At 34.6% G+C, this 12,325-nt stretch overlaps 1 protein-coding gene across 1 annotated transcript in view; it reads left to right on the forward strand.

Moving 5' to 3' along the window:
- The window catches only part of LOC149794474 (cell adhesion molecule DSCAM-like), a gene marked incomplete at its 5' end in the record, with an annotated part of 83,017 nt that overhangs the window by 5,914 nt on the left and 64,778 nt on the right, over nucleotides 1–12,325 (forward strand). The window contains 4 exons of the mRNA XM_089969121.1: nucleotides 7,782–7,940; nucleotides 9,774–9,920; nucleotides 10,804–11,091; nucleotides 11,503–11,772. Coding sequence (XP_089825247.1) covers nucleotides 7,782–7,940; nucleotides 9,774–9,920; nucleotides 10,804–11,091; nucleotides 11,503–11,772 — 864 coding nt within the window. The remainder of the gene's footprint in view (nucleotides 1–7,781; nucleotides 7,941–9,773; nucleotides 9,921–10,803; nucleotides 11,092–11,502; nucleotides 11,773–12,325) is intronic.

Here is a 12,325-nt window from a genome sequence, read left to right on the forward strand (position 1 = left end):
GCGATCAGCTCTAACTTCGTTTTAACGCGTACATTTTTATGTGTTTCGTAATAAAAGAATTTTTTTTTACCTCTAAGGATACGTTCATAATCATCATGATTAACAGTCAAATATGCTTTTTTTGCCTGATAAATGTTTTATGTGTTAGAATCGATAACTTCGTGTTATTACATCATGAAAGCAAATATGCTCTTTTGCCTGACAAATGTTTTATGTATTAGATCGGGTACCAGCATGAAACCTTTGGGATATATTTCTTTTTCAATGAAAAAATCTAACAGACTGTTCATTCGGAAGTTTATTTTGTTTTGTGTGTCATCGAACTGAAGAATGGTAGTCTTCATAGTTATACCAACCTGTCATGCAAAGGGTATTTTTTAACTATTAGTGAAAGCGATTTCTTTTTGATGTTTTCAATTAGATCTGTTTTGTGTATGTTTAAGTTTTTGTAGATGTATAAACATCAGAGATCATTAGAAATAGTTTAGAAAACAAAATCTCTTTTATGTTTACGATCTATTTCCTAATGATATAACTATAAGTTTGCAACTGTTATATAAGTCAAACAGACAAAACAAAAGACTATAGAACTAAGACAATTCTTGTAAACAACTATTCTGTCATAGTCTCTACAGAAGCAGCTAATTCCGAAAGTAGAATTTTGTACAAGAAAATTTCACTAGTCAATATATTTCATCAGTGTCGAAATTCGATTTTGAAAAGTCAAAACTTGACCTTGAAAGGCCCTCTTTTTATGTCGCTTACTTATCAGTGCGTTATTGGAAAGTTTCAAATTTACAATTGAATAATGTGAAATAACACCTCACTGTGTTATATAATATACAGAGTGTCTGCTCTCCTTAAAATTTGTTTTCTTAATGACTTTTCCCAGATTCAAATAAAGTTTCCGTCTAGGCGGATTAACAAATCTGTTATATATCCATATTATCACAAGGCAGAATAAGTGTCTTGTACACTCTTGAATATCATAATTAATAGTTTAACGTTCTATTCATTAGAATAATAGGGTGACGTTCTATACAGCCAGAAAATAAGAGTGAAGCTCTATTCGCCATAACGATTTTTTTGGGTTCTAATCTTAATAAATAAGTGTGACAGTCTAGTCAGACCAACAGAATGACGTTCTATTCATTTCAATAATAGGGTGACGTTCTGTTCATTACAACAATAAGGTGACGTTCTATTCATTACACCAATAGAGTGACGTTCTGTTCATTACAATCATAGGGTGACGTATTATTCATTGCAATAATACAGTGACGTTATATTCAATATAATAATAGGATCACGTTCTTTTCACTACAATAATAGGGTGACGTTCTGTTCATTACAATCATAGGGTGACGTATTATTCATTGCAATAATAGGCTAATGCTCTATTCTTTACAATAATAGGGTGACGTTCTGTTCATTCCAAGAATAATGTGACGTTCTATTCATCGCAATAATAGAGTGACCTTCTGTTCATTACAGTAAAAGGGTTACGTTCTGTTCATGACAGTACTAGGGTGACGCTGTATTCATTACGCTAATAGGATGACGTTTTGATCATTACAATAATAGGGTTGCGCTTTATTCATTAATATAATAGGGTGACCTTATATTCATTACATTAAAAGGGTGACGTTCTATTCATTGTAATAATAGGATGACGTTCGTCTCATTACAGTAATGATTACAATAATAGACATTATGTTCATTGCAACAATAGGATGACGTTCGTTTCATTACAATAATAGGGTGACGTTTTGTTCATTACAGTAATAAGGTGATGTACTATTGATTACATTAATATGGTGACGTTCTATTCATTACAGACATAGTGTGATGTTCTATTCATTACAATAATAGGGTGACGTTCTATTCATTACAATATTAGGGTGACGTTCTTTTCATTACAATAATAGGGTGACGTTTTGTTCATTACAATAATAAGGTGATGATCTATTGATTACATTAATATGGTGACGTTCTATTCATTACAGACACAGTGTGATGTTCTATTCATCACAATAATAGGGTGACGCTCTATGCATTACAATAATAGGGTGACGTTCTTTTCATTACAATAATAGGGTGATGTTCTTTTCATTACAATAATAGGGTGACGTTCTTTTCATTACAATATTAGGGTGATGTTCTATTCATGACATTACAATAATAGTATGACATTCAATTCATTACAATAATAGAGTGATGTTCTATTAATTACAATACTTTGGTGACGTCCTATTCATTACAGTAACTGGGTGACGTTCTCTTCATTGCAATAGTAGAGTGGATTTCTATTAACTACAATAAAACTGTCACGTTCTATTAATCACAATAATAGTATGACCCTCTGTTATATTGTGATAGATATTGTACATAAGACTTATTTCTACTCCTTGTTAGCAACTCGGGTATTCTTGCTGTTTATAGAGATAACTATGTTTGATATATTAGTATGGAAAATTATGGTTTGCAGACGTTTTATGCTGAAGTACTTTGATTATACTGAGTTACGTATATGTTTTACAATCAGACGCTTTATGCTGAAGTAGTTCTTTGTCACCGAGTTATGTAGATGTTTTACAATCAGACGCTTTATGCTGAAGTAGTTCTATGTCACGGAGTTACGTAGATGTTTTACAATCAGACTCTTTATGCTGAAGTAGTTCTATGTCACGGAGTTACGTAGATGTTTTACAATCAGACGCTTTATGCTGAAGTAGTTCTATGTCACGGAGTTACGTAGATGTTTTACAATCAGACGCTTTATATAGAAGTAGTTCTTTGTCACCGAGTTACGTTGATGTTTTACAATCAGACGCTTTATGCTGAAGTAGTTCTATGTCACGGAGTTACGTAGATGTTTTACAATCAGACGCTTTATGCTGAAGTAGTTCTATGTCACGGAGTTACGTAGATGTTTTACAATCAGACGCTTTATGCTGAAGTAGTTCTTTGTCACCGAGTTACGTAGATGTTTTACAATCAGACGCTTTATATAGAAGTAGTTCTATGTCACCGAGTTACGTAGATGTTTTACAATCAGACGCTTTATATAGAAGTAGTTCTTTGTCACCGAGTTACGTTGATGTTTTACAATCAGACGCTTTATATAGAAGTAGTTCTATGTCACCGAGTTACGTAGATGTTTTACAATCAGACGCTTTATGCTGAAGTAGTTCTATGTCACCGAGTTACGTAGATGTTTTACAATCAGACGCTTTATGCTGAAGTAATTCTATGTCACGGAGTTACGTAGATGTTTTACAATCAGACGCTTTATGCTGAAGTAGTTCTATGTCACCGAGTTACGTAGATGTTTTACAATCAGACGCTTTATGCTGAAGTAGTTCTTTGTCACCGAGTTACGTAGATGTTTTACAATCAGACGCTTTATGCTGAAGTAGTTCTATGTCACCGAGTTACGTAGATGTTTTACAATCAGACGCTTTATGCTGAAGTAGTTCTTTGTCACCGAGTTACGTTGATGTTTACAATCAGACGCTTTATATAGAAGTAGTTCTATGTCACCGAGTTACGTAGATGTTTTACAATCAGACGCTTTATATAGAAGTAGTTCTTTGTCACCGAGTTACGTTGATGTTTTACAATCAGACGCTTTATATAGAAGTAGTTCTATGTCACCGAGTTACGTAGATGTTTTACAATCAGACGCTTTATGCTGAAGTAGTTCTATGTCACCGAGTTACGTAGATGTTTTACAATCAGACGCTTTATGCTGAAGTAATTCTATGTCACGGAGTTACGTAGATGTTTTACAATCAGACGCTTTATGCTGAAGTAGTTCTATGTCACCGAGTTACGTAGATGTTTTACAATCAGACGCTTTATGCTGAAGTAGTTCTTTGTCACCGAGTTACGTAGATGTTTTACAATCAGACGCTTTATGCTGAAGTAGTTCTATGTCACCGAGTTACGTAGATGTTTTACAATCAGACGCTTTATGCTGAAGTAGTTCTATGTCACCGAGTTACGTAGATGTTTTACAATCAGACGCTTTATGCTGAAGTAGTTCTTTGTCACCGAGTTACGTAGATGTTTTACAATTAGACGCTTTATGCTGAAGTAGTTCTTTGTCACCAAGTTACGTAGATGTTTTACAATCAGGCGAACTTAACCAAAGTTTGTCAATTCCTTCTCTCATGTCTGTTTACCCGTTTGAACATGAGACTAGAGCATTTACATTATTTAGATTTTTTCCGACGAAGGAATAGTTTAGGATTTTATATGAGTATGGAAGGTGAGGAATATCGGATTCATATTATGCTAGTATGTGCTTCATGTTTGGTGTGTGTAAACATTTGCTAGCATGTGAGGGACGAGTTTAAGCCTGAGGGTTGAAATTGTTTCTCTTGTGCTAACTCTAACATTTGCACACATCAGACAGTGCCTGGTCATTTATATTACATATTGGATTACTAAGTACATACTTGCACACGAAATGCCTACAAAATGCAACAAGAGATACATGCACTCAAGCGATTTCGATATTTGAATACATTTAAGGTCACACAATTGCATTATGTCAAATGAGGTAAAATCGTTTTGGTCATGCAAGAATATTATTTCTGACGTATTGTATCTGAGTGAGGAACAGTGCTCGATAAAAAAGTGACAGAAATAACAGGGTTAAGCTGATTTTTATATTGTTTTCTTCCACTTCAGACAACCACATAGCAATGCAAACACAATGGAAGTAATCCACATTATCAGATGAATTTTTTATTAGGAGTTGAAAAAAGTTGGACCTTTAAAAACATAATGGTTAGTGAGAAGTGCAGTTTCATCATCGTTCGTATTCGAAACGGTGCGAAGTCACTTCTTTCATTAACTGATCTTATTCCGGTGTCTGGGTTAATCATGCTGATGGAAGAGCTTGAGTTTTCTCGCCTATCATAAAAACAATGCTTTTAAGAGCAAATTGTTTCATCTCCTTGAAGTAATGTATATCCCTTACAAATAAAATCCTGAGCCTGTCATAATAAAAACCATGTCTACAAGTTTTTATGATGGGTTTGGAGCAATGCTGACGTTTTAATGGACCTTTTGCTGGGTTTTAGTGGTAATTCTCCTGTTAATTCTGTTTTATAAAATTGTTCTAGTGAAAGGTCTCGAAGATTAGTACGAGCTTAATTCTTTCACATTCACAATAACTATGTTAATACAAGAATGGGCTTATATAGACCGCATAATGAACATATATGATTTTAGGGATAGACTGTTATTGATCTTCTTGGGAAAATGATGGAATATATTTATTTTCAACTAACGTACCCTCCCCTTAATTGGACGATATTTTTGCCAATACATCTGGCTCTGATTTTTTGTTCCTTTTGTTTGATACTATCATATTAAAAAAACCTGGCTGTAAGTTCGAAACAAAATATTTTATTCTGATGTCATAGAGCCATCTCTCCCACCCATCCCAACCCGTCCCAGGTTTTTCACAAGAGCTGTTTTCCTTGTTAAAATTTTCTAATTGAGTTAAATGTCCTTCCTGTTAGGACCATTTATCTCCGAGGAAAACACGAACAACAGCCTGCTCTATAGCCATTCTACTTCAGGCGGAAGAATACAAATCTGGATCTACTTATTTCCTGTATGCTATTATATTTGGGTCGGTGGGTGTTAATTGGCATTAGATTATAATTTCTCGGGGAAGAAATACTGTTTTAAGGGGTAAACCGTCATAGAGCGATTTTTTTCCCCCACGGGGCAAAATAGATTCTTGAGTAGTTTTTCTTCCGGATTTTTTTTTAGAAGTGGAATGTATACATTTTCACGCGTTTTTAAGCCGAAAGTCAGAACCAGGCTTTCCTCTACGAAAGGTTTCCAGGAAGACATTTATTAGACGGATAGTGCTTAATTCCCAGTACGTACTTATCCGATAAACAGTTCCGCTTGTGGCAATATTTAAGCGATAAAGGTTTTTATGTACTTCAGAAAGAAGAGATTTGATCACGTTTCATGAAGCGTTTTTTAGTGTTAAAGTCCGCTTTGGCTTTTAGTGCGACTCCAGAACTGAGAATTAAATTAAAAGCAACGAATTTAATTACATTTAAGGCATGCAGTTTAGATTTTAACATCATGTGTGAACGCTTTCAGAATCATGGATAACAATGAAAGTCTCGAACTGAAACCTGTCCTTCATTTTTTTACAACGTTTATAAAAGCAATTATAACGAGATAATGTAATGCAGAGTAATTTGAAAGTCAAAGATGGCTGATAATGACTTTACGCTTCTGCAAATCTGATTAAGTACATACATGAATCTGTGTCTAATTTAGTATCTTTGTGCGCGAACCTCGAGTCTTTCTCCCTCTACTATCTATCTATCTATCTATCAGTCTGTCTGTCTGTCTATCTCTCTCCCTCTCTTTTAAGAACAAATTTCATTTATACACACTAAAATATAATTCTAATTTTAGATTATGTCATAAAACTTTTTAAATTACCTATCTCAATTCAACAACGTGTAATTTTTAAGTCATGACATTTAATTTGCACCATATAGCTGATACTTATAAATTCATTTTACGGCTATTGCAGTACGGCCATGACTTCATTAAAGTTTTCACCATAAAGTGTCAGATATTTATAATATTTTCCAGCTTTAAAGCAGGGCAGCTTGGAATTAAAGCAACTAGGAAACAAAAAAAAGAAGAAAAAAAAAGAAACAAAAACAACAAAAAACAAAACAGCAACAATAACAACAAACCATCACCACCCCAAAAAACCCACGTTATACTTTGTAGAGGTCGAACATAGTTCTTTATTGTTTACAACGGAATTTGTTGACTCCAACCGCTACTGCTGGTAGAGAATAGACGTACCCAAGCAAATGTGGCGGCGTCGGCCCTCTGTTCAATGCTCACAAATCAATAGCCAATCTAATGATATTTAGATGTGATGTGTTATGTGATGTGATTTGGATTTCTAACGTAGCTTTAAAAAAATTTCAGTCATATCGCTACGATGTCTGCAGTGTGTTAGTTTATATTGATGTCTAGCACTGGGACATTATGCCGCAGACATGTAGCATGATGTCCCACCCAATCACATTATCCTGACACCAGGCCGACCAGTCCTAACACTAACCTCTTAATGCTGAACGCCAAGCGAGGCAGTTGTTAGTACCATTTTTGTAAGTCTCTGGTATGACTCGGCCGGGGATCGAACTCACGACCTCCCTCATTCGAGGCGGACGCTCTAACCACCAGGCTACCAGAGCGGTATATAGAGGGAAGGGACGGAGGTGCTACTACGAGGATTGTAAGATATTCCCCGCACATTTATATTATCATTCTCGGTTGTGAAAACGCATGCCATCATGTTAACTTTTTCGCTAGAAAGAAAGTTTGATGAAGTGTAAAGATTTTTTAATTTCATTCCACTCACATATCTACCATAACATTCATTTCCTTTGTTCTGCAAACTTTTCCTGCAAAATTTCTGCAAATGTTTCCCCATACCGAAATGCTTGCTTGGTTGATTAGAATGTAAAGATATATCAGCACATGAGAAGTTATATTGTGTTGTAGCAATATCATAAAATATCTTGCTTAGAACCCTAGCTGGCGACCTGGTCTCCTTTGAGCAGAATTAGAACTCGCACTCTTCTCGTCGCGACTCCTGCACTCAAATCACTGTCCGACCGCGTTTTCCCATTCTTGTCTGTATTATTTGACAAAGGCAATTTCCTAGTATTAACATAGAGGTATTATTCTTCTATATGTTTGTATTGCAGTGTTTGTTGATCAGATCTCTGACTATAAAGTGAACCTGAATGACGTGTACGTAATGCGTGGAGGAACAGCAGTGTTTAAGTGCCTCATAGTACCATTCCATGTCAAGAATTACGTTTTAGTCGTGAATTGGTCCAAGGGAACTTTCACCATGGATACAGGTACCGTTTAAGTCACTTAGGTCCTTATCACCAGAAGTGCATTAATGTTGAACTTGTTGTATTATAGACATATGTAAAACCAATTTCTCTTTAATAGGTTCACCGTGAATTTTGCATCCTGCATCGTAACATTTTTCAAAATTCCACCGGTCCAGTAAAGAACGGTCCTAAACTATTTTTTCTCTGTTTTCTTTTCAAACGAGGTTTGGATGTATGTATTGTCAGATGTAACTGAAATAATAGCTTTGTAAAATATAACGTTTCAAATGGCGGAATACAAACATTTATATTAATATAATTCAGATTTGAGTGGTAAGGGGGGGCACGTTTAATGTTAACTCTGTTGGTAGGATTCAAAAATGTGTACAACACAAAAGACCTCGTGAATGATATGACAACTAAACGAAAAAACGCAATGTTATGTCACGTATTCCTCTTTTCCAAAATTGAAAATTGAATGCGTACCAAATTATGATCGAAACCAGAACACTCTAATTAAACATGTTTTTCGTGATGAGATACCTGTCAATAACATCCAGTGTATGATATGGAAGAAAATGCCATACAAATTTTAGTATGTTATTACACTTTCCATTCGTCAGAAACATATTGGATATCAATGAAAATGTTTTATATTTATCAATATACAATGGTCAAATGCTGGAAAAAGCTCTTTAACAGGTCAGAAAACGAGATCTTATTCCGTGCCCAATCAATGCTGAAACATGTTGTTCATATATGGCAAAATATTAGAAATGTACAATTCTAGATAATGCTACCATTCATGTACTATCAAATTTATTGAAGTCATTGTTGAATTGAAAATGATACGATGCACAAATGTTTTGCATTGTTACCCATAAACAAATACTAGAAATTTAATCCATTGTACTGTATTTATTGAAAGAGTGATACAAAATGCAAAATAGATTATGACGACGGTAGTACAAACAAACGCTGTTAGCATGTTAGTCGGAGAGATAATCTTGGTGCAGACGAACTGGGGAATACGAAGTGATTTAGACGATGATAAATCAAGCGTAAATAATGCCCTGAAGTATATAATGATAAGTATTTTTAAATAGTTCAGTCAACTTGTTAGACTGATGATCAATGTTTGTATAAAAGGGATGCACGGTATGAGCCCTCAGTACTCACGGTATGAGCCCACAGTACTCACGGTATGAGCCCTCAGTACTCATGGTAATTAAAGATGATTAAGTTTTACATTATACTATATGCAATTTTATAAAATGACACACATTTATTAAGTGTGAATGACCTAATTGCTTCCATCACCACCAGCACAAATATTACATCTTCTGCTATTGCTATTGCTACTACTGCTGATATTACTGTTATCGTTCGAACGAAACTTTCTATCTATCTATCTATCTATCTATCTATCTATCTGATAGATAAATAGATATTCTTCAAAACGTTTATTAGATAGAGAGATAGATAAATAGATGGATGGATGGACTGATGTATATATATATATATATATATATATATATATATATATATATATATATATATATATATATATATATATATATATATATATATATATATGGATGGATGGATATTCTTCAAAAAGTTTCTCTGGTAGTCACCGTTCTGGAAAATTAAAACGAATGTAGTGAAGTACCATAACAATTCAGTTCATGAAAAATGCAGAGCAATTGAGATTGTGAAGTAAGGTATATATATTTATTGCTATAAAAAAATACTAGAGGCATTATATTTTATCTCAAGGATGCGATTGCTGTTAATTTCCTTTGTGGCTTACATTACGAACTCTAACCAATGGTCAATTTATATCATTCGCAGAAGAAAGAATTAGCATTTTAGATGGAGGAGACCTGCATATTCGTGACGTGAGAGAGGAGGATAGTTTCAACACCTTCCGATGTACTGCCAGAAACACTCTGACTGGGGAGGAGAAATACAGTCCTTTCGCCTACTTACACATTCATGGTATTGTGTGCTTGTTGTTTATCGTTCTTATCTAATTCTGTCATAGATATCAATACACTACTTTTTGTTTTATGATATAATAGTGAGAACAGATTAAATTCTTTGTGTGAATTCATTGTCATATCTTTTGTGAACCAGGTTCTTCTTATTTAAAAAAAACTGATCACGCTAATGCTGTCATATCCTTTTAAAAATTATTGAAAGTTGGAGAATGTAAACTGAATATGTTACCAATTCCACTTTAGATTTCGGGGCTTTGTGACCTAGTTCATATCAGTAAGACTTGTATACACTATATCAAAGTTAGAATGCCGCAGCTACAACGCACATTTTAATTAATTTGTTTTTCTCTTGCACGAGCCAATGCAACCTATGAAAGCCTATATATATGTAAAATATTTGTCAGTGGTGCTACAGAAAAAGTTAGGGTTTTATATTTGAAGATTTAGGAATCATGCCATGGACACTGTGTATGTATGTATGTATGTATGTATGTATGTATGTATGTATGTATGTATGTATACAATGTGACAATATCTTTTACATTTATTGCAAAAAAAGTATTGCTATTTTGTCACACACACAAACACACACACATACATACATACATACATACATACATACATACATACATACATACATACATACATGCATGCATGCATGCATGCATGCATGCATGCATGTATGTATGTATGTATGTATGTATGTATGTATGTATGCATGCATGTATATATGTATGTATGTATGTTTGTTTGTGTGTGTGTGTGTGTGACAAAATAGCAATACCTTTCTGCAATAAATGTAAAAGATATTGTTACATTGCAAATGTAAGATATGAAATATTTAAGATAATAATAATAATAATAATAATAATAATATGCAGATCCGCCAAAAAGTTGGACAACTCCTGAAGCGCTGGATAGTTCAAGAGCATTTTATGGAAATATAAACCAGTCTGTGGAATTGCCTTGCGTGGCCAACGGATTCCCACTTCCCAGCTACCGATGGTATAAGAACGGCGAACTAGTCAAAATTGACGATACAAGATTAATGCAACGTGGAGGAAACCTCTTGTTAAAGAACATAACTGTGGAGGATAACGGAGACTACGTGTGTAACGCCTCAAACAAAAGAGGCGTGGCGACCATTGTCAGAAAACTGCTTGTAAATTGTAAGTATCCACACTGTCGTTTCGGTTTATCTGTAAGGTACATTTTTTAAATGAAACCCAGCCACAAATGGGAAAAGTTCAACTAATTTAATGCAGACTTCTGACGTGATTTTCATGACTAGTGCAGAAGCATGTTAACTTCAAAGTACAAAAATCTGCTCAAAATGTTTGACTTCAAGATATTTACTGTTCCCAGTTTTACGACTTAGGATAGCCTTTATGTCCATTATACTTTGGATATAGTTAGTTAGTTAGTTAGTTAGTTAGTTAGTTAGTAGTTAGTAGTTAGTTATTTAGTAGTTAGTTAGGTAGTTAGTAGTTAGTTAGTAGTTAGTTAGGTAGTTAGTTAGTACTAAATGACATAACTCTCTCAAGCAATGTTAAAATATTGATTACATATTTTGTCCTCAGCACCATTGGCAGTGATGATTACGCCCGTATCACAGATCATAGACTCTAGTCAATCAGGTTCCTTCGAGTGTTCTGTGACAGGTCACCCAGTAAAGTCTATTGATTGGTACAAAGATGGCCGGCCACTCGTCTCAGATCATAGAGTCACAATCCGTTCACAAACAGTTCTCATTATCTCGAATGTGACGCGTTTTGATCAGGGGATGTATCAGTGCATGGTTCAGAACGAGATTGTCGACGAGCAAGCCGCTGGACAACTGTCGTTAGGAGGTATTCATTCATTTTATATTCATATTAAAATATACATTGTTATTACCATTAATTACTATGGAAATAAATTTCTATATCAAAATTATGTTTTTTTATTCAGTGAAGTTGCATCAGTCATCATAATATTGAATAATACTTTCATCTCCACGGTAATAAGAGAACCATATCATCTACCAAAATCATACTGTTCATTCCTTATGTCACATCCACATCATAGTTGCTTTGCAGCTGCTGTCGATACACCAATATCACTGTCAACGTGAACTTCATCATAACACATCTACATAATACTTGCTTTGCATTTGCTGTCGATACACCAATATCACCGTCAACATGAACTTCATCATAACACATCTACATCATACTTGCTTTGCATTTGCTGTCGATACACCAATATCACCGTCAACATGAACTTCATCACAACACATCTACATCATACTTGCTTTGCAGTTGCTGTCGATACATCAGTATCACTGTCAACGTGAACTTCATCATAACACATCTACATCATACTTGCTTTGCAGCTGCTGTCGATACACCAATATCACTGTCA

This window comes from Sinohyriopsis cumingii, chromosome 8, assembly GCF_028554795.1.
Source record: "Sinohyriopsis cumingii isolate HCF-2022 chromosome 8, ASM2855479v2, whole genome shotgun sequence".
NCBI classification, from domain to species: Eukaryota; Metazoa; Mollusca; class Bivalvia; order Unionida; family Unionidae; genus Sinohyriopsis; species Sinohyriopsis cumingii.